Source organism: Lactuca serriola, chromosome 1 (assembly GCF_051521515.1).
Source record: "Lactuca serriola cultivar US96UC23 chromosome 1, Lser_US96UC23_V15, whole genome shotgun sequence".
NCBI lineage: Eukaryota > Viridiplantae > Streptophyta > Magnoliopsida > Asterales > Asteraceae > Lactuca > Lactuca serriola.
Window position 1 is genome coordinate 9549420 of NC_136408.1, and position 22588 is coordinate 9572007.

Sequence of the window (22588 nt, forward strand, 5' to 3'; positions counted from 1 at the left end):
AAAAAATCTAGATATGGGTAAAAAATTAAAATAAATTCTCCGGATGAGGTCCGATTCCGGTTTGCCGAGTCGTTAAACCGATGAAACCCCTAGGCCGGGATGAGATCTACGAAAAAGGCGGGAACACTAGCATCCTTGTATTCAATTTCAACCCCACCTGGGCCACTCCACCCCTACAGTAAGCTGTAAGCGTCTAAGCGAAGTTGATCAATTTGAAACTACTGGATATGGCAACAATCGGATGGTACGGACCTCTAATCGATCTCTCACAAGCCTCTTCTCACAGTGGTCATTTCGTTCAACTTCTTGTGCTTGTTCATAACACCCTTCCTGTACAGGTTCTCGATAACCCTAAACTTTTCTCCATATGTTGACTAACCTCAACCTGTGATTAATCAAATCTGGTAATTGTGCAGTATAAAACTTCAGGAGGCGGAAAAGTAATCAGGACAGACATTCAAGTCGGGGACGATACACGTCGCTATTTCCCTGTTTCCATATGGCAAAAGCAAATGGAATCCATGTTAAAGCCCGGAAATATTATTCTGCTACAGAGTGAGTTTCACTTGACACCATCCATTCTTTCATCCATGAAACCTAACGAGTTTTTGATTGAAGATGCATATTTTCTACTGTTTGTCATTGTGATCCTACTCTGCGTCATATGTATTTGTCAATTTTAAAAATTTAACCATTTTGTGGAATGGATTTTTGCTTTTAACATATGTTATTGTTAGTGCCTTAGTGGTGTTTGAATTTGCTGCTAAAGTGAGTTCACAAGAATCAGTTTTTATTCCCTTTCGAAGGTGAAAAGTAACTCATGTGGACTCTCATTTAGCTTCAGCATATAGGCATATGGCCTTTGTATTCTTAACATTGACCTTTTTTGTTATTACATTTTAGCAAAACAAATGTAGTGATGATGAAAGTGGAATTGCTTACATGATCCTCATTAACATCGTTTACTTCATAGATGTCAAAGTGACCCAATATGGAGAATTTGTTGAGGCCAGAACAGTTCAACAGTCATCCATACAATGCTTGGTGGATAGTTATGAGGAAATTCATTCTAAAGGTTTTGAACCCCTTCTTTTTTTTTCTATTTCTTGTACCTCAAGGTTATTTTTGTATTTTTACTTAAAAACATATCGTGTTACTTGATAATATAGGTGAAAACAACTTGATAAAGGTTAATCATATTGGAATTGCAACAAAGGAAAAGCTTAAGAAAGTTGTTGCATGGGTGGTGAGAGTGGAACCTATTCCCAATAAGCATCTGTTGCACAACTACAAGGTATTGTCAGTGACTAAATTGATAAAAAAAACATTAACTCAGTGGCTAAATCGATAAAATGATGAAAGCACATTGTGCTTTTTTCTGTATTCTGAAAAGGGTGGATCTTTCTAAACCATGTTAACTTTCCACACAGAGGAATCAGAATCTAACAAACTGGAAACTCCATGAAGAGACACAACATAAAGATTGTTTATCTCTATCAGATGTATCCAAACTAAACGATTCATGCAATGCATCCTTTTTTGCATCCATTGGTGAAATGTTTCTGCCTATTACGGGTGAGTTTGAGGAGGAAAGAATGTTTATCAGAAGCAGAATATTTTCATCAGCTTACAAAAACCTAACTGAAGATCTCATTTGTACTGGATGTCAGTTATGTGGTGCTCCTTTAAATTCTGAATTTGGGTATGCATAAACTTTTCTTGTTTAATTTTTTTGTAAAATGATTGTTGATAGTACTAAAATCTAAAATTCATTCCATATTTTGTAAAGGCAGATCAAGAATTGAACAAGAAACTGTTCCACTCTATTGCCAGAAAAGCTCTAATCGTCTCCATGTTGTAAGCTTGATTTACAGACCTTTTTTGGTATGTCTATACATAATCAAGATTTTAGGTTTTGATTGATGATCATTCATCATATTTGTAGTGATGTTGAAATGCAGTTATATGTGTGGGATGAGTCAGCATATGTTCCTATTGTGGTTAAAAACAAGGCTGCTGAAATCTTGGTTGGAAACATCAAAGCAGAGAGTGTTCACTCCACCTACCAAAAGCAAAAACAAGGATGTGGTCAAAGGGCGAATAAGTCCATGGAAGACCAATGTGGACAAGGTCTGGACTTTTACTCCCTCTGGTTAATACTACTGAAATCATTATTGCAACCTGGCAAGAATAGTCCTTTGAAATTTAAAGTTAGAGTTGATATGACAAAAAAATGGGAAAATGGGAGGTTTGAGATGCTGTCTTTCTCACTTCCTTTGTTTTCCCACGATTCTCATTAACTTTGCATATATTTCTTTTCATTTTTAAGATTTTAATCTATTAACCTGTTTGAGACATATCTACCTGGCATATTTATACTGTAATAGACTAATATCATTAGTTACATCATGTTAGTGGTAGATAATATGAATAAAAAGATATGAAAATGAAAATGATTCAGTTTGAGATGTTTTTGAATTTTGAATCCCTCCTCATGATGCTCTAGGAACGTCAAATATATGAATTTGGTATGTAATAAATAAATATAGTGTCTTAAGGAATATTTAAACAAAAACTATTTGATGTAAATACGCATGTACCACTTGAAATGGTATTCGAGAAATAGGTTACACATTCGTAGAGATGAAAAAGAAAATAATGATATATTTGTAAAAAGTTAAAACAACCCTTTTCTTAAATTTTCTTATTAAATTGTTCTTTATGTATAAGTATAAAAAAGTCTATATGTAGCTTATTTTAGGTGACCCCATTAATAAATGAACATCACATGTTTAGTTTTTTAATATATTTAACTCTCGGTTTGACTATTTTTTTTTTTTTTTTTTTGTGTCAAATCAAATCAAAATGGTGTACTATATCATATGGCGGTTCCAAAAAAAAAAACCTCATCGTGCATTAGATATCCACATAAGCAATTAAATGAGAGATCATAGAGAAGGTGACAATAAATATATAACTTTGTTACGGGTAATATATGGGCTCCTATAGTCCTATTACTCCTGTATGATAATTTCTAAATGTTTTATTAGGCGAATGAAGGTTTTTTCAGGTCAGCATCAGCCCATTGAAGTGCCTTAAGTGACATAAGATGAATATGGGCTAAAAATAGACAATGAGAGGACCCACCCTCTCATTCATCACAAGCTTCTCCCATTTATATAAAGATTATTTATTTTTAGAACGGCAGAGTTATATTATGTTAGTGGTTCGAGTCGTGCAGTGACATCCAAACGGACAGTATGTCTTTCCCGAAGCTTCACCATGGGGAATTATTTCATTATCCCTTTACCCGCTTCACCTATAGAAAAGCCTCAAAGAAGTCTCAAACTCCCAAAAGAAAACCACCCAGGTAACCCTGATGGCCAACTGATCTAGAAGTTTGAGAATGTGTATTCAGTTTTTACATTAACATTTTTGTTTTAACTGGAATGTTAGAAACGATAATAAAAAAAAACTTGAGAATATGAGAAAATTTTGATCAAATGGTTACAAATGTGAGGTTTTTACATACAAAGAAGGCATTTAAGTGTCAATTTTTTTTTTCGTAATATGCGTCAATCAATAATTACTACCTTAATCTATGTTAATATATTAATTTTACAGTTTAGTTTTAAGAAAAAGAAAAACGAATATATTAAAATTCACAATTTTTAGTTTCTACAAGCAAGATGTGTGTGTGTGTGTATATATATATATATATATATATATATATATATATATATATATATATATATATATATATATATATATATATATATATATCAATTTTAAATTTCTCATTCTAATTACATTAAATTAATAATTGATTCTCCATTTTAAATTTCAAATTAAAATTTTTTTCTTTCTAATTATATTAAATAAATAACATTATATTAAAAAATAAAATAAGATTTATACACATTGTAAGATGATATAACTTCACGTATTTATTTAATTCAACAATTATAATTTTATATAATTAAATAGCATGTCTTAAGTAATAATTTATTTAAAATAATTGATTAATAGTTCTGATTTTTAATATAAAAACTTAATTATATTTATAACCTTAGTTCTCATGAGTTATATATATATATATATATATATATATATATATATATATATATATATATATATATATAGTGTATTCAGTTTTTACATTAACATTTTTGTTTTTCATATTTGAGTAATGACAAGTCAATCGTGTTCTTTGTTCGTTCACATATGAACAGAAGAATATGTCCCATTTTTATGCAAGTTGGTTGATCGTTGACATGTGAATGTATTTCGGTTGGATGAAGCATTTAGAATTGAATAATTAATGAAAACCATTGTTATTCATCATTAACTAGTCATTATTATGTGTATGATATTGTTCATTCACATGACTTACCAAATAGTTGGTATAAAAGTTGGGTACATTTGTTAATAAGCCACGAGCCATAATTAAAAGTAGATATAGTGGTTATTAACATATAAATAACCTACGAAATATAATAAAAATTAGATACATATCAAAAATACATATGGAGAGTTGTTGTGATATTTTGTATAAAAGATAAGATTAATTTCATAAAAAATCTTATATTTTGTGTTTTTTTTTCGGATTAAACCTTAATTTTTTTTTTTTCTGAAAAAGACTTTGGGTTTCTTTGGGGAACATGCAATTCATTGTAAAAAGCTCATGGGTTTCAAGTACCGACATGATCTGGTTAAGGATGTTATGTTCGACATATTTAGGCACGTCGGGTTTTTTGCAAAGAAACAGTCATTTGTGAACTTTTTGACTGGCCTGATGGAAAGTAGATCAACACTTAGACCAACTAACGTTTTAGTTTTTGAATGAGCATGAGGGAAGCACGCATGTATGGATCTAACATAGGTTTCCCCTCTTATGAGCTTGGGGAGTGAGGTTTTTACTGTGGGGCATGTTGCTTTAAAAGATATCTCATGCAAAGTAGCAAGACATGACAAAACATGCATTGAAAATCAACACACGAAGTTCTTCGACAGGACCATCCCGACCGAGGGCTAATCATAGATCTACTATGGTATTTTCTTCTTTTCTTGGTTCAAATCCTTTTCAGGAAGCATTATATTGAGTAACTCCAAGAGTAGAATCAGCAGCTCACCTCACGTTTTAGGTTTATACCTTAGTTTGATACTTTTGGTTTCCATACGCCAAATGTTGTGGAGTTCATCAATAGAATACAACATGTCATGCATAGTAATATTATGACTTTAATATCTAGGATGTTGGTTTAAAAAAATTAGTTTTATCATCCAAAAGGGGTTAGTGAAACAGCTTGTTGCTTGTTTGACGACTATATCTATGTAAAACTTTTATGATTATTATAAATCTAAAATACCTTTGTTAAGACATTGCATTTTTTTCATTTTTTTCAATCTGACCATTTTTTTCCTGAAAAAACTTATAAAATATAGGTTTTTTTTAATGGAAAAAAGGTAAAAAAAAAAAGGTTGAGGTTTTTTGGGAAATAGTTAGAAGATTGAGGATTTTTTTTTTAAAAACAAAAGTTGAGGGTTTTTTGAAGGAAAAAAAATAAAAGGTCTTTTTTAAGAAAAAAATAAAATTAAGGTTTAATCCAGAAAAAAAAAAATACAAAATAGAATGTCTTTTAGAGATTAACCATATATTGATATAGATGTTTATTGGTAGCTGAGAATGACTTATGAATTCTCCAATAAAATTGGCATGCTACTTATTTTTTGAATGAAAATATGTTTATATTAAGATAATCGTTAGCGCAATCTAATAACACAAACCAATCAATAGCTCTAATTTGTGGTTGAGTCCTATGTTAAAGTTACATAAGAACATATGTTTTTGTTCCTAATTACAGTTAAGCCACCTTGATTTTGATACATTGCTCTAATTGATCTAATTGTTGAAATTCGTTTTCGTAATCTTGATTGTTTTGGTGTTTCATTTGGATATGTCTCTTTACTTTACTTTTTATGATGTCTATCTCTTTTACTTTACTTTTTATAATAGGTTATTTATTATTACTCACAATGAGAGAGAGAGAGAGAGAGAGAGAGAGAGAGAGAGAGAGAGAGAGAGAGAGAGAGAGAGAGAGAGAGAGAGAGAGAGAGAGAGAGAGAGAGAGAGAGAGAGAGAGAGAGAGAGAGAGAGAGAGAGAGAGAGAGAGAGAGATGTTCTCTTTATGGATTTGTGTTAGGTTCTACATCCTTATTTATTTCAATAGTCTAACAACATAATCTTATTTTTATGATGACTTCCATTTTTAAACACTACAAGTAAAAGTTAAACATATTTTCTACCACTAATATGCCGCTCAATCTCTTGATATAAATATCTACTACCAATAAAGAGCATTGATATATATTTTTTTTGTGTATGAAATTTGTGATAAAAGGTTTTGGAAATTAGAAACGAGAATTTAATCAAATCTATCAACGAAAATAATATTTTGTGTAATGAATGTGAATCATTTTATGATTTTACCATGTTTTATATAGTGGTAGCATAGTGGAAATTTTGGTGAATTCATAAATAGGATTATTACACGAAGTTGATTGAATTTATAAATAACAGATTTAGATGAGAGTTAGATAGATTCACAATTAGCAGTGTTCAACGATCACAATCATTGGACAAAAATGAACACATTTTAGTAAATAATCATTAGGCTTTTCAAGCCTAATGTTAATTAGTATGTTGACATGTGATCATTTTAGAGGATCATGGAGGAAAAAGACTAAGAATACCGATGATACTTAGAAGGTCATGTCTATATATTGGTTTTTTTTTAACTATATGTTGTGATTAAAGGATGCTACCTCATATTTTGAACAATCACGTTTATTTTTGGACGTTAGGACCTTGATTTCATATTTTTAGAATTTTAAACTAAATTTAACTAGTTTTATAAATTATTTTAAAACCACTCATGTGATGGATGTGTCACTTTTCACATATTAGACATAAACTTAGTGTTATTAGGGCTACATGTAAACTGATGACGACGTCATTGCTAATGCACCATGGGGTGGATATTTGTGAACATATATATTTGATGATGGTGAGTTTTTTGGTCCATTTTGTAAGGATACGTGTGTTCGGATGGGGTTGTTTATTGAGTAAGTGTTTATTGTATTTAATGTGTTTTTATACATTAGTACGTAGGCATGCAAATTGAGTCGAATAAGGATTCTGACAAGAAAGAATCAGAACGAAATTAGAATTTTGATATGGTTTAGGATGAAGAGGCTGATAATATTAGGGTGCAAAGACGATATGTATCACATTCAATTATTTTTTATATTTATTATACTTTTTAATATATTAGTATGTTGACATACAGGTTGGGTTAAGTAAGAAATATGTCATAAAAGATTCCGATGAAGAGGATGATGATGTAAAGAAGGTAGGTATCACATTCATTAAAATGTTATTTGTTATACCATTTAATGTATTAGTATGGTGGGTGTAGATTCGGACGAATAAGGAAGATGACAAAAAAAATTAGAAAACAAATGATGAAGACATAAGACATTGAAGATGCAAGGAAGGAATTCATATATGAAACACATAAATATGTGAAGTAGTCATGAAGCAAAATGTAACAACCTATTTTTGGGTCTAGGATTTTTGTCTATTTATTAGTATTAGTAGAAAAATATTTTTTGAGAGATTAATTAGTTAAATAGATAATAAAAATAGAATAAACTAAACTAAAAATTCAAAGGAAAATGAATAAAAAATATAGGGAAATAATTAAAATAATTATTTTAGGAATATTTATATAAACATTTGGAAAAACGAAACCAAATTAAACTTTAATTTGAAAAATATGGAAGTTAGGGTTAAACTCGCCAATTAGCCAAATTGGAGTTGTTTAGTGATAGCTTGTACTAGGGACTAAGATGATAAGAAGTTAACAATTAACAAGTAAAATTGAGAATGTGAGAAACTTTTGATCAATTTTGATCAAATGGTTAAAAACTATGTGTTTATCCGTCATGTATTGTGACAACGGCAATATATTTGATGAATGATAGGTTGCATTTGTAAAACATATACAAAGTATTCAACAAAAATGTACCAACTAAATTTCGTTACATATATATTTCGTCACAAAAGCAATAACCAAAAATGACAACAACCAAAACGCAAAGATTAAAACCGGGACTAAAAGAAGCAACTAAATTCTAGTATTAGTCGAGTCTTTCAACTGGCGGTAATCAAAATTCCTAAAATGATGATGTCTTTGTTATATTAAAACATATTCTATTCGATGATATATCTAACAGTAGTTAAATATTAAAACCTAATTAAGTTAATATTTCAAAGTATTTAATTATTAATTATCACCATTAAGACAACGATCATTTGAGATTTAAACATTCCATAATGGATTGAGTTTTAAGTTTGAATATCGTAATTTGAATGTCGTAAGCTTCAACCTTATAATAAACCATATTTATGATGGCGTTTGGATATATGTTGAGAAAATCTAATTTTACATAAAAAGATCATACATTTAGGTTATGTTTGGTGTACTAGCTAAAAAATTAGTTATTAGCTGAAAAGTTAGCTGATAGCTGAAAAAAAACTAGTTATTAAATAAAAAGCTAGCTGGTAGCTGAAAAACTAACTGATAAAAAATAACGTTTGGTAAAACTAGCTTAAAAAATATGAAATGACATAAAAGACATTTAAAAGAATGTGTTTTTATAATTATTTAAGGGGTATATTTGGAAAATTTTAAAAAAACTCTTAAAAAGCTAGTATAAGTAGCTTTTTAAAAAAGTTAGCTTATAAGTTAGTTTATAAGCTACTTTTTGACTTGTCAAACATAACAACTTAAAAATGCTCGAATAATAAACTAGTTTTTCAGCTAGTTGTGACACGCCAAACAAAACCTTAATAAATCTACGTTTGATGGTATTTTGTTTTCGAAAATAAAGGAGGTAAGAGTTTAAGTCATAAGTTAATAAAATAATAAACCAATCATTTAAAACAAAAGACTTTAGAAGTAAAAGTAATGAAAATTGATTTATTATTTTTGAAGTGGTGTCAAAATTGTAATTAGTTCCAAAAAAAAGAAGTCAATAGTCATAAAAGGTGACGGTAACACTGTCCCGAGCCTTTAATTTTGTGAGCTGTGTTTGCGTTTGTGTTTGGGGGTTTGACCAGAACTAGAATTAGGCAATTAGGAAGGGGAAGATGGCGTCTTTGGTCTATCGCATTCGTATGGTGGGACACTTGCTACTTCCTCGTTTGTAGCGTCATCGATTGATTCACAGACACTTCTCATTCCAAGGGGCACCGCAACCGAACAATACCATCATAGCAACCTTCACTGTTCCGATCATCGGCTCAGTCACTCCCAGTCAAATCAATCTCTCAACTCTTATCCAGTTTCTGCTTTCACGTGTATATGCTTCGCTTGCTACTTTATATTTGTTTCTTGCCCTTTTTTTTTCTTGTGTAAATTTGACATTTGTTGTTGAATTCTCAATTCTTCGTCGCGTTAGTATGCTTCTTGTCTCTATTTTCGTATGCCTAAAGTATTTGGCTTTGTGATTGCAGTTTGTCATGGAGAAATGAACTCGGGTTGCACTGCGTCTGCGTGTAATTAATTGTTTGGGGGAACTTGTTCAAACATTAGCGAGGTATTCGAGTTGTTGCGGGCGTTTCTGTATGAACAATTGGCGAGTTGAAGTCAACTAGTTGAAGGTCTTGATTGATCCAGAATATGGGTGGAATTTGCTCGAGGAGATCCACCCAAGACAACATAGAAAACGGAAGCTTTCCTCATGTTAATGGACTTAATTATGGTTCTGGAATGGTTTATCAATCTCAAGGACCGCAACAAGCAAATGAGGAATCTATCCCTTCTGGGGAAACCATGGATAACAAGAGGACTCTAAGAGAACCATTTTCTTTTCCAGAAATGAATGCTGCTCCATACGCAATGTCCGATGCTGATGATGGGATTCCTCGTCTGTCTAGGGCTCTATCACATAAATCCAGATCAACAAAGTCAAACATGACTGCAGCTACAAAGGTATATCTTGTTGAGGTGTTCTCTAGTAATGTGAATTTCTGAACATTTGGGATCATACATTTTTTTCACACATAACACTTTAAGTTGTATAAATTGCCAAGTAACCTTTTGATAGCTATACATGCTCTTCGGGCATAAAGCATTACTTTGGATCATTACCAGTCCACAAGAGATTGCCTCATGGAAAACCCTAAGGAGGTCCAAACTTCTAATGAAGACAATACCAACCTCATGGACTTATGTTTATAATGTCTTAACTATAGGATTTCTAGTATTGCTATATAAAGATTTAGGAAAGATTTATCGCACGAAAAACATCAGTTTGCCTAAAGAAAGGAAACCTCAATGTCTTTTCGGAGATAATCATATCTTTTAGCATATGCTTCCAACTGTTACCTAGTTAGTCATGCAACGTTCTTCAAATTTCATTTCAATGAGGTAATGCAACTTTCCGTGATTTGGCACGTGCAAGAATGAGCGTAAATGGTGTGTGTGTGTGTGTGTGTGAGAGAGAGAGAGAGAGAGAGAGAGAGCGCAATAAATACAACTATATAAGGAATGCGAGATAGTACGCTACATCGATCCGGATCATCTAATTCCCGTTTTACAACCTTATATGTGATAAGCATCTATACCCTTGAAATATCATTTAAATACTACCCGACACATTATAATACGAAAAAGGTAAATTTTACTTCATTTCGGAATGGATAAATGTACAACGTTGGATATATATCATATTGCAACTTTGGAAGTTAGGAAATGAAAGCTTAGATATTGAGTTTATTAATACAAAATCATTTCTAATCTTTATATGTCGCAATACACTAATTTATCAATAATGCCTTAGATTGTTGGCAATGAGATACATAATGAAACTATTACTATATTGTGTGTTCTTAATTATCTATAGGCATTATGATTCTCTTGCTTTTCATGTATATTTGAGATGTATTGGTAGTAGCTAAGTTTTAAATTGGTGAATGCAGGTTTCAGAAGTGAGTTCACTTTTGGGTAAAGCTGGGACTGCTGGGCTTGGGAAGGCTGTAGAAGTGCTGGATACACTTGGTAGCAGTATGACAAGTTTACATGTCAGCAGTGGTTTTGTGTCAGGGGCAGTAACAAAGGGAAATAAAATAACAATATTGTCATTTGAGGTTGCCAATACAATTGTTAAAGGTGCCAATCTTATGCAATCTCTTTCAAAGGACAACATTAAACATTTAAAGGAGGTAGTATTGCCTTCAGAAGGCGTGCAACGCTTAATATCAAAAGACATGGATGAACTCCTCACGATTGCAGCAGCTGATAAGAGGTGCCTACAATGAAAACATTGCTACTTTTTATGTTTATATACTTAAATGTGTCTTCTTTTTTTTTTTTTTTTAATGATCTTGCTATTGGTGTTAATAGGGAAGAACTAAAAATCTTTTCTGGAGAAGTGGTTCGTTTTGGAAACCGATGCAAAGATCCTCAATGGCACAATTTGGACCGATATTTTGAAAAGTAATTGCTTGGAGTTAAATCTTTTGTGTCAAATTGGATCCGGATGTTGTTGCTGATGGATTTTTATTTTTTATTTTTTTTAGATTGGGATCAGAACTTATTCCCCAGAAGCAATTAAAAGAAGAAGCAGAAACCATAATGGAGCATTTGAAGAATTTGGTTCAGTATACGGCTGTGAGTTTTCACAATGTTTCTGCATTAATTTATTTGCAAACCTAAAAATAAAGAAAAAGGAACTTTACGAATGACAAACTGATTAGGGATCATGAAAAGCAGCATAGCTAGTGTAGAGGGTAAATCAAGAAAGCTTATGAATTATATTGACATGTACATGCTACATGCATGTTGAATCAACAAATAAGAAATTAATGAACACGTGCGTATAGGATATGATGCATTTGTATGGTCCATTCCCATAGAATTCATAAATGCAATGGACAATGCATCTTTAACATGATTGGCATGTGCTTTTTATCAAAATTATGTAGTTATTATTTATGATGTCATAGTCGCTTCGCAATCCATGTGGCAATCATATTTTTGTCGTAAGCAACAAGAATTGTTATTCTATTGATCCGACAATTGTACAAGTGGGAATTGTTAAACAGATGTGATGATGTTGAGCTATGAATTTTTTTATTTTTATTTTTTATGTTGTTGAAAATGAGTGTAAGTTGTTTTGTGTGCTGCAGGAGTTGTACCATGAGTTACATGCCTTGGACAGGTTTGAACAAGATTTCCGTCGTAAGCAACAAGAAGAGGAGAATCCCAGTGCTCCTCCAAGAGGTGCTAACTCTTACATTTTTTTTACCAATCTTGTAGATTTTTTAAATGCAAAATACCAGCTTGTTATTATTATTGCTATCTAGTTATCATTATTGTTTTCGTATTTCAAATGCAGTTAGCTGTTTTGGGTGATTGACTTTTTCTTAATTGTTCATGCATAAAAACGTACAGGGGACAGCCTTGCTATTTTAAGGACAGAATTAAAGAGCCAGAAGAAGCACGTGAGAAGTTTGCAAAAGAAGTCACTTTGGTCCAAAATTTTGGAAGAGGTAACAAACAAACTACAACTATAATTATTTCCGACAGGCGTGCTATTTATGGTAGGCCTTTATTACTTTTCTTAGACAATTTTAAGGTGTAAGCGACGTATTGATGTAAAGAAGTTGCAAGAAGCGAATTTTTGTGTTTCTTTGCTGATAATTATGTATGGGTTTTGTTGTTTAAGGTGATGGAGCAACTTGTAGACATTGTCCATTTCTTACACATGGAGATTCATACTGCTTTTGGAACTGCTGGTATGTTTCTTAGAGGACTTAATGTGTTAGAAGTTGACTTTGACTCTTTATATATACCATTATTATGAAATCCCCATAAGTGTCAAGTATATTATGATTATGAAAATGGTTGCAGATACACAAAAACCATTAAAAAGCAACCGACAGAAATTGGGAGCAGCTGGTCTTGCACTGCATTATGCTAATATCATCACTCAGATTGATACACTTGTGAGTTTGTCTGATGTTATTATTAAATCTTGATTGTTGTGTGTGTGTGTGTGTGTGGTTTTGGTAAATGATAGTGTACATATGACAAATATATATGTGTATGACAGGTTACTCGGTCAAGTTCTGTGCCTCCAAGTACCAGGGATGCTTTATACCAAGGACTTCCACCTACAATTAAGTCTGCAATCCGCTCCAAGATACATTCTTTTCACCCAAAGGAAGAGGTACCTTACCTCTACTTGTTCTTGTTTTCAGATCTCTGTGGTTTAACTTTAACCAACCTCATTTTATAAATGTAATAATAATAATCATAAAGTGTTAAGTGAGTGTTTTGTTTTGTGATTTTGGCAGCTTACGATTCCCGAAATTAAAGCAGAGATGGAGAAAACTCTGCAATGGATTGTTCCATTTGCAACAAACACAACCAAGTAATATTCTCAAACTACCAACCTACTGTTTATGTTGTTCCTTTATCGATAGCATATATTGGGAGTTGTACAAAAGAAATGGCCAATCTGTGTCTTATAGCATCCTACTTCCATTTCTTTAAAAAATATACTAGTTCAGTCTTACTTATCAAGCTATACCTATTATATTTATATAGCAAGATGACGATTGTTTTCAAAAAGTTTCCCTTATCCCTATAATATTTAACACGGTTGTAACTTTATGAACTGGAAATTGTGTATGAATACAGAGCGCATCATGGATTCGGTTGGGTTGGAGAATGGGCAAATACCGGGTAAGTTGTATTTTTGTATTTCGGTTGAAATATTTTAAAGGATTTGTTAAATATATTATATATATATATTAATTTGGTGATGTATACTGTAGATCGGAAGTGAACAGAAAACCATCATACCCAACAGACTCATTACGAATCGAGACACTCCACCACGCAGACAAACAAAAAACGGAAGAATGTATTCTGGAATTGGTGGTTTGGCTTCACCATCTTGTGTGCCAATCAAAAGCCATAAATGGCACAAATACAATGAGATCACCTGTTAAATCCCCAATCCGTTCCCCAAATCAAAAGGGAATCCAACTCTCCACAACCCAAACCCAACCCTCCTCCTCCTCCTCGTTTCCTCCGGCATTGACCAGTGAAGACCGGGAAATGCTGCGGGATGTAAGCAAACGGAAGCTCACTCCCGGAATTAGCAAAAGCCAAGAGTTTGACATCAGAAGCAGCAGCAATAGGCTCAGTAAGCATCATCGCTTGACTAAGAGCAGCAGTCATTCCCCGACTCGGGAAGAAGTTAAGCGGGACCCGTTTCCCATTAAGAGACCGTCTTCCGTTCCCGTCATCAACTTCCATCTTGACAGGATTAAGGCCATGGATGTTATCGATGACATTCCAACTGTCTGATATCCAATCTGCTTTCTTGGATAGTTTTTCTTTTTTTTCTTTTTCTTGTTTAGAGGTTGGTTTTGCAAATGAGGAGAGGGTAATTTAGTTGTTTTCACCAAATTGTTGTATGTACAGAAGGAAATCATCTTTACTTTAACTTTACTTTACTTTCTGTTTCATAATCTATCTCGCCAACTTAACTTAAGTTTTATGTTTGACATTCTTTTCTTTCCTTTTCTTGTTTCTTGGTCATTTCATTTCATGTATAAAAACCCCTAGCCAGGTATTTACTATTATACTGGTAAATTTGTTTAATCACAAAAATTTGATAGCAACGTTTTTTTACCTATCCTGAAAATTATTCTATGATTTAACCACGCACACACAAAAAATATATATATAGACTTTTTCTTGGTCATTTTGTTAGGTTTAAAGATTCCGTTTAATATTAGTGGAGTGAAAAACACTTGTGTACAAATAACTTCCATTTCTAATTGTATTTGTAGCTACAAATAAAAACCAAAATACAACTTCACTCACACCCTTCCATTTCAATATAACTACAATATCGAAAACACAACACTCTCGCCATTTTCACCAATGAGCCCATAATTTTTTTCAAAAGAATGTAAAAAAAATTCTGTACAAAAAAAAACTTCTTTCTTTCGTCTCATCAAACTCTTTGACAGTTGTGTGTTCTTCAATGACTCAGGATTGCTTGCTTCTTCATGACTCATGAGTGAAGGAGTTAAAAACCAAAAATGAAAAATTAGTTTTGCATTTTTATTTAGTGAAGAGGTAATTAATTACGCATCTCCATCCTCCACTGCTTTTCTCCATAACCGGTATCTTATTCCTAGCTTATCATAAGATACAGGCATGTTCCACACATTTTCACCACTTATCATTCTATCTTGTTGCCCAAGTACAAGTCGTAGATCCTCATTTAGTACCTGAAATCAAATTTCATCCTTATGACTTCTATTAACACTTATCCTACTTTAAAACTCAAAACACAGTCAGTCTGTTCCCAATATGATTGAGAAGCATGAATCATGCAAATATAATGTTACCTTATCTGCAAAATGCCTCCAGAGTATGTGCATGAAAGGGACGTATTGCAAGATGGGAGCAAAATCAAGTGACATTCTGTATAACAGCCTTGTCTTCTTTCTTGATGATGGTAGGCATACATGTAGCTGATGAAGATGTGTTGAACACTGCTTTGTACTTTGCCCCTCTAATTTTCCAGGTTTTGAAATCCCAATGGTTGATAATACCATACACGGGGGACGAAATTCCATATCTATTGGATACGGGTCCCAATATCCTTCCATCGCTGATGTAGGCGTCAAAAATTTAACCAAACTGCAATAATTAAAAAATTACTAAAAATCAATCATCCAAAAGGTTATATAGAAAATGTTAAAACCATTAATTAGGATGGGGGTATACCTTGGAACACTCCACCCTTTTGCAAATGTGGAAGTGTGGGTGAAGGGTGCATGTGCAAGATCCAAAAGGTTGTCTAAAAGTAGTCCGTGTTCCACTGGTAGTTCCATCACAATCTGTTTGTTGTTGTATATGAATTTGTTAAATAATATATATTCATTTTTAATAAAATAAAAACAACCTACCAATTGGTTTTTCAACTTTAAGTAAAATATAAAATACCTCAGCATGTATTTGGAAACCTTGAGGTGGTAGTAGTGAAGGAACTGTGGGTTCAGAAGGTTCATCACCTGGCCAGATCCATATCATTCCCTCCTTCTCAAAACATTCAAGTGATTTTATCTTCACATTAACAAATTTTGTTGAAGGCATTTTTTCACACTTCCCATCTGCAGAGTACTCCCATCCTGGAGAGTGAAACCAAATATTATTAAAATAAACATCAAACATACAATTTTATTATAATCATTACAAATCTAGTTTTATCATTTGTAAAAGTCTATTTTTTTTAAAGTTGTTACCATGGTAGGGACATTGGACACGACCCTCATTTACAGTGCCCAAGTCAAGAGGACATGCTCTATGTGCACACGTGTTCTTTATACATCCTGGTTTCCCATCCTTCCCACGAAATAATACCCAAGGTTCTTCAAAGCAGTCAATTGGCATCTGCATTGTCAATCAAAAGATGAATTCTTTTTTTTTTTTTTTTTTTATGAGGGAAAACTACAAAGTGGAAATGAAAAATGGCTTACCAAAGTGTCCTCCTTGAGGTCCTTAGAGAAAGCAACAGGGTACCAGAAGTTCTTTAAGTTGGGATGATAAGGTGGCACTGGACCAGACACATTTAGACCTTTTCGTTTTGTTGTTTTCCTTTCAATAGATTCTGGAGGTGGTTTTGAAGTGCTGGGAGATGAGTTTATGCTCTCTGTTGTTGTTATGGTGTTTCTGTCTTGTAAAAGTCTATCATTCACCAAAGTTTCCATGTATGCTAGCTTATCTAAAGTCGCACTAACCCTTTCTTCTGATATATGCATCTGCCATTTAAGTAGAATTAATAACTAATATCATATACCTGTCTATTATAATCCCAATTCATTAACTCCATGGGTTATTGAGATTCTTACCTGTTTATGTGCTTCGGCTAGCTCTTCTTGTAACTCTGCTAGATCCTTCTTCATGGTTCCAATGGATTTGTAGTCACGGGCTAAAGGGTTTAAAACATCAACAACCTGGATTCATGTCTTAAACTTAAGATCCCAGAAGCCTAATTCATGTATGGAAGTTGAAAATTTTGTTACCTTTTCATGTAGGAGCATGATAGTAAGAAGATCTTGTCTTGCTCGCCAATCACAATATTGTATATCATATCTAGCCACTTCAAATGCTTGATTTACATCCAAGAACTTTCCTTTACACTGTGGAAATTTAGACCTGGGATCTTCCACATCAAATAAAGTGTTCCATGAGGTTTTCTTGTCCCCCAATCCACCTCCCTCCCCACTTGTTGCTATGGCAAACACCACAAACCCTCCTCTAACACCCTATAGTCCAACACATCCAGTACAAACACAGTAACACAGATCAGTGTTAAGGGACAACTACTCTTAAGCACAAACAATTACTCATGAAGCTAACAAATACTATTATCAATACATCTTATGCAGCATGCTGGTATGAACATGAACTATTTAGACTTTAGTGTCATTACTGCACCTGCAGACCATCTTATTATTTTGCACACATAAAACACCATTCATCTATCCATTCCAAGAAAGGTATACTTTGACTTATGAGGTATGATGTCACATATCCTAGTTCTCCACTTTACAAAAGGAAAGGAAAAAAAGGTATTGGATTATTGCAACAAAATTCATGTTCATGGACTTTAGGACTAAACTATATGATAGGTAACTAAAGTTAACTGTATGATGTCCAAATAGAACTTCCCCGTGTCCTTCTCTACAACAATTCGGACTTGCTACCCCATATTCAGTTACTAGTTTCTCACACATCCTCTAAAATTATGGTTCTGTCCTTATCTATCCTTCTCGGCAAAATACGAAGACAGACATGTAGAAGTTTATGTGATTGGAGGTTTAACGAGTCATGATTATGATTCAGGCTGCAATTTCATCGACTAAACTTAGAATCAAAGAAGAAAAAACACATATGATTCTGTAGCGAAATCATACATGTGTCCAGCATAAAGCATAACAGATAGGGTACCTTTTTGGTGCTCAATTTAGATGATCGAGATAGAGATATTGGAAGAGATAGAGCTGCAGCAGTAGCAATGGCGGTCATGGCGATTGGATAATGACAAAATTTTATGGAGAAGAGAGAGAAAATTGGTGACCTTTGTAGCGAAGAAGATTATTTGAGGGAATTTGTAGATATGTGGTTTGTGTGGTGCGCGATCTCGGTTGGCCTGCCATGCGATGACAAGTGGAAATGGTTGAAGAGCGTCTGATTCTCTCATGGCCACTGCTTGGTATTTGCCTTCGAGAAATTGCGGGTCCCCTATATCTTGCCACCTCGGCTTTCCTGATATCTTCCTTATCGTTTTTTCTCTAATTTTTACAGTTTTGGTCCCTATGGCAAATTCCTAGTTTTTGAATCTTAACACCAGCGCTCTTCATGGTTCGCAAATACATCAATTTTGATCCTCTAGACTAATGCAGTTATATTTTTCTATTAAGTTCAATAGAAAAAGACTATTTTTCAATTGGACCAAAGTTGTTAAAAGCTATAAACTAAAGGAACCATTTCTGAAAAAAGAGAGTCCCAATTTTCACCCTCACCCCATCTCTTTGTCTAACCCGTTACTTCAGCTCCCTTGACCACTCTTTCTCCTCCTACCATGCATGCCACCACTTTCATCTCCAACAACTCTTCCGCCTCTACAGATCTGATCCTTATCCTCACTATATTTTCTCCTTTGCCTATATCACTACCCTCACTAGATCTGCTCCTCCGCCTTTATGGTTCAACATTCGACATATTTTGCCCTTCTCTTCTCCGAGTATATATCGATTTGATTTGATCATGTTAAGTTATAGTTTTGATTTGATTTTAGCATTTTTATTTTAATTTAATCTTTTTAGAACCGGAAACAGAATAATGTATTTTGGTTTTTTAATTTTCTTTAAAATTATTTTTAAATCTCTTCAAAACTAGGGATGGTGGTGGATGGTAGGATTGGCCGGAGATTGACGGTGGGTGTGGGGTTGGTCGGATATGGTGGTGATGTAAAGGGAAAAGGGAAAGTGATTGTGTAACTAGTGGTATATGATGATGATGATGGTATACAAGGGAACAGTGTAGGCTCATTATTTATTTAATACTAATAATTCTTAAAAACAAAAAATAAGCATTTTAGTCCTCTCATACGTACTAATAGAGGGAGGGACTATTGTTGATGGATTTACCAATCATAATGATAATCTGTGTTAAATTTCAAAAATAGGACCAAACTTGTGCCGTGTATCAAGGGACCAAAACTGAAATTTACTCTAAAATAAACGTATTTTCAAAGTTGGTATTTCATGTCCAGCTAATTCTTATAGTTTTACCAATTTGACCAGATGATATAACTCAAATCAATTAAACTCTTAATTAAGTAAATGGATCAAAATTACACTTCAAAGTATCATATGATCCATTAATAATCTTTAAATTATCTGACAAAGCAATGTTGATACATGTTATTAGGTTTGAGCATAATTGATTACAAATCTCTACCATTACTACTTACATATATCTTCTAATAATACATACATACACAAAGTCACAAACTTCACTCCAAAACATCACAACATGCAAAATGAAAAACGTAACGATTTCACAGAGTAACCGATTGCAACAATGACGATGATGCCCTCTCAATATTCATCCCCGAAGCAAACGACGACGACCCCTTTGGAGTCTGAAGAGAAGAAGACGATGAGGGTGGCTGCACCGATGGTGCTAAGGTCGAGACACTGCTACTCATATACGTGCTAGTCCCAGCAACCGACCCATCTATGGCTGACCCGACCTTCGGGGCAGGTGGTTTCTCAATCTCGGTCACCCCTTCCAACATCTGAACCACTTTCCCCATCATCGGTCTTTGTGATGGTTGTTCTTGAATACACCAAAAACTCACTTCAATCACCCGCCGAATTTGATCCATATCGAATTCATGGGTTAAAATCTTCGGGTCAATAACCGAATCCATGTTTCCCTTTTCAAACTCCTCGTAAGCCCAAACCGAAAACTTTTTCCGGTTGGTCCGATCCGAAACCTCAAAATTCCGCCTCCCCGACACGATCTCCAACAAAACCATCCCATAACTATAAACATCCGATTTCGATGTAATCGGGAGGTTCGCGAGCCATTCAGGAGCCAAGTATCCGCGGGTCCCACGCACGCTTGTCAATGTCCGATACCGATGGTCTTTCGGGTTCACGAGTTTCGCGAGCCCAAAATCGGAAACTTTCGAGTTATAACTCTCGTCTAAAAGAATGTTTTCGGGTTTTATATCACAATGAATAATACAATCCCGACATTCCTCGTGTAAATATGTTATCCCACGGGCCGTCCCTAGAGCGATATTGTATCGGGATTCCCAATTCAATTGTTGTTCCGGGACAAAAAGGAAGTTATCGAGGGACCCGTTTTTCATAAACTCATAGACTAAAAGACGATGACGCCCCTCGGAGCAAAACCCAATTAATCTCACGAGATTTAGATGATGAGTGCTACTAATTGTTGCGACTTCCATACGGAATTGTTTCTCGCCTTGTTCGATTCCTTCGAGCTGTTTGACTGCAACCACGGTTCGGTTTGCGAGGACCCCACGGTAAACCGCACCAAACCCGCCTGACCCGAGCTTCTCCTTGAACCCTTTTGTGGCCCGTTGGAGGTCTTTATATGAGAACTGGACCGGTGCACCAGATGCATACTCCAGAAGTGCGTATTGGGCTGATAACACCCCGAGTTTTGGGCTGTTTTTACAACACCAGAACCATAAACCGAGTTCGGCGAGGATTAATCCTAATAACGTGCCGATAACCACCACAATTACTATCCATGGACGGAGCTTCCATCGTTTTCCGTTCTCCGCAGTGGGAGATGGGTTTGGTGTCACGGGCCCACAGACTTTGAGATAGGAGGTGCTTGGTAGCGCCGGCGACTGATACGCACTCACAAAGCTTGGGACTTTTAAGTAACACAACCCTGTGCCATCTGACAAGGAGGTGGATGCGATGCAGGAACCACTAACGAGACAATTTAATCTGCAAGCGGAAATCCCGATAAAGAATACCTGAGATGATAACTCCGGTGGGTATGTCAAGAATTTAGCGTTATCGAGCTCTAACATTGTTGCGCTACCTGGGCAGTTTGCGATTTCGACTTTCCTCCGGCACCCTTTCCGACCGTCGGTGGGATCAACCGGGTCGAAATTCTGTGATGGACAGCCGCATACAGGATTTGAACCGTTGTAACTACAAATACCCAGATTGCCACAGTACCCAAATACCTGACATTGATCGCTTACAGCAGCCCATCTCATGAATTGATTGCCGGCATTACCCAATGAGGAACTGTAAATTCTCAGATTACCATCGTTGTCTAATTTGGTGAACCTGAATATATCAGGGCCTTCAGCATAATCGCTACTGTAAGCCATGATTACGGAAGTGGAAAGCATGGGATCTGAAAGAGATAGAATCCCGATTGGTTGGAGCCCTAAACTTGGTGAAGTTAGGTTAGTGTTGATGGAGGAATTCAACCCTAAAGTCCAGTAGACAATGGAATCGTTCCATCTAAGAGTTAAATTCCCAGAATTAACCAATCGAAAGGAGTAAAGCCCAGAACGCAAAACATTATTCACTGTGAAATTCTGGCCCGGAAGTATGGTGTCTGAGGGATTATCGAATGTACTCCATACAGAAACGGATCCGTTTCGGAGGACGAAGTTACCTGAATCATCAAGTGCAGCTACTGTGACGCCACGACCGGCTGTATTGGACTGCCAGACGACGGAGCCGGATGAGCCGTTGACGAGACGGAGATTACCATCGGGGAGGAAGGTGAGGGAGGCGGTGGAGTCGGCTACGCCGGCATCTCCTCCGGCTTTCCAGACTGATATGTTGTTGTAGGTGATGGCAGCGAAGTGAGCGTCGGGGGTTTCGGAGATGAAGCCAAGAGAGAAGGTCTGATTGGGTGAGTTCCATTTTTCGTTGGGGTTTGCGGCGGAGAGAGACTGACCTGGTCGGATATCGGCAGCGGCGGCGAAAGAAAACAGGATTGTTGATAGAAGTAGTTGTAGAAATAGGTTGAAGGAGATCATTCTCGGATGCTCTGGTGGTGCCTGTTGAGCATCCCAGATTAATTTGTGAAAATTTGGAGGTGGGTGGGGAGTTGAAAGAGGAAGAAAGAGACGCGATGAAATGTTGATACCAGTGGGAACGAAGACTTTGACTTGGCCCTGGTATGCAGTCATCGGAAGGCTTATTCCATGTTTCATCCCTCCTCCCAAACCACACGATTGTTGAAACAACAATATTATGGATGATTAATGATTAATTACCATTAATGTCAAAAGCTATTATCACTAAAAAAAACCGCTAATTTTGTACGAAGTTTTTTAGTTTGCTCGCCCTATTCTCTATACATGTCCGTTCGGTAATCTAATCAAATGATCATAAATTCATAATAAA

General features: G+C 34.9%; 4 protein-coding genes across 6 annotated transcripts; 2 read left to right on the forward strand and 2 right to left on the reverse strand.

Moving 5' to 3' along the window:
• The first annotated feature begins 12 nt into the window (after window positions 1-12).
• Window positions 13-2478, forward strand: LOC145096972 (uncharacterized). Of its 3 annotated transcripts, none has more exons than XM_079034429.1 (7): window positions 13-338; window positions 417-555; window positions 974-1075; window positions 1170-1294; window positions 1431-1702; window positions 1794-1884; window positions 1962-2478. In XM_079034429.1, the coding sequence occupies exons 1-7, from the start codon at window positions 228-230 to the stop codon at window positions 2298-2300; spliced, it is 1179 nt and encodes a 392-aa protein (XP_078890555.1). In that variant the 5' UTR covers window positions 13-227; the 3' UTR covers window positions 2301-2478. The 3 variants fall into 3 exon arrangements, with proteins under 3 accessions (XP_078890555.1, XP_078890641.1, XP_078890716.1); XM_079034515.1 differs by having other exon boundaries at window positions 1794-1857; XM_079034590.1 differs by having other exon boundaries at window positions 1794-1857; window positions 1946-2094.
• Window positions 2479-9148: 6670 nt separating this feature from the next.
• LOC145097145 (Ikzf5 (DUF668)) lies at window positions 9149-14634 on the forward strand. The gene is made up of 13 exons (XM_079034690.1): window positions 9149-9424; window positions 9581-10058; window positions 11048-11373; window positions 11472-11564; window positions 11648-11738; window positions 12257-12350; window positions 12522-12619; window positions 12796-12865; window positions 12981-13075; window positions 13183-13299; window positions 13427-13503; window positions 13773-13817; window positions 13910-14634. The coding sequence occupies exons 2-13, from the start codon at window positions 9747-9749 to the stop codon at window positions 14445-14447; spliced, it is 1956 nt and encodes a 651-aa protein (XP_078890816.1). The 5' UTR covers window positions 9149-9424; window positions 9581-9746; the 3' UTR covers window positions 14448-14634.
• A 262-nt stretch (window positions 14635-14896) lies between these two features.
• On the reverse strand, window positions 14897-18334 carry CH1 (Pheophorbide a oxygenase family protein with Rieske 2Fe-2S domain-containing protein). The gene is made up of 9 exons (XM_079034793.1): window positions 18111-18334; window positions 17183-17425; window positions 17009-17113; window positions 16637-16918; window positions 16403-16550; window positions 16104-16288; window positions 15885-15997; window positions 15503-15797; window positions 14897-15382 (listed from the first exon to the last, which is right to left on the reverse strand). Exons 1-9 carry the CDS (start codon window positions 18186-18188, stop codon window positions 15236-15238), a joined length of 1596 nt encoding a protein of 531 aa, XP_078890919.1. The 5' UTR covers window positions 18189-18334; the 3' UTR covers window positions 14897-15235.
• A 1184-nt stretch (window positions 18335-19518) lies between these two features.
• On the reverse strand, window positions 19519-22386 carry LOC145097323 (lectin protein kinase family protein). Its single transcript, XM_079034888.1, has one exon. It carries the CDS (start codon window positions 22369-22371, stop codon window positions 19726-19728), a length of 2646 nt encoding a protein of 881 aa, XP_078891014.1. The 5' UTR covers window positions 22372-22386; the 3' UTR covers window positions 19519-19725.
• Between the last annotated feature and the right edge of the window lie 202 nt (window positions 22387-22588).

Coding starts and splice junctions, on each gene's coding strand:
- LOC145096972 (XM_079034429.1), top strand. CDS start 228: ATGGCAACAATCGGATGGTACGGACCTCTAATCGATCTCTCACAAGCC. Junction 1,076..1,169: donor TGAGGAAATTCATTCTAAAG/GTTTTGAACCCC, acceptor TTGATAATATAG/GTGAAAACAACTTGATAAAG. Junction 1,295..1,430: donor ATCTGTTGCACAACTACAAG/GTATTGTCAGTG, acceptor CTTTCCACACAG/AGGAATCAGAATCTAACAAA.
- LOC145097145 (XM_079034690.1), top strand. CDS start 9,747: ATGGGTGGAATTTGCTCGAGGAGATCCACCCAAGACAACATAGAAAAC. Junction 11,565..11,647: donor TTGGACCGATATTTTGAAAA/GTAATTGCTTGG, acceptor TATTTTTTTTAG/ATTGGGATCAGAACTTATTC. Junction 13,300..13,426: donor CTTTTCACCCAAAGGAAGAG/GTACCTTACCTC, acceptor TGATTTTGGCAG/CTTACGATTCCCGAAATTAA.
- CH1 (XM_079034793.1), bottom strand. CDS start 18,188: ATGACCGCCATTGCTACTGCTGCAGCTCTATCTCTTCCAATATCTCTA. Junction 16,551..16,636: donor ACCTCAAGGAGGACACTTTG/GTAAGCCATTTT, acceptor TTGACAATGCAG/ATGCCAATTGACTGCTTTGA. Junction 15,798..15,884: donor AAAGGGTGGAGTGTTCCAAG/GTATACCCCCAT, acceptor TAATTATTGCAG/TTTGGTTAAATTTTTGACGC.
- LOC145097323 (XM_079034888.1), bottom strand. CDS start 22,371: ATGACTGCATACCAGGGCCAAGTCAAAGTCTTCGTTCCCACTGGTATC.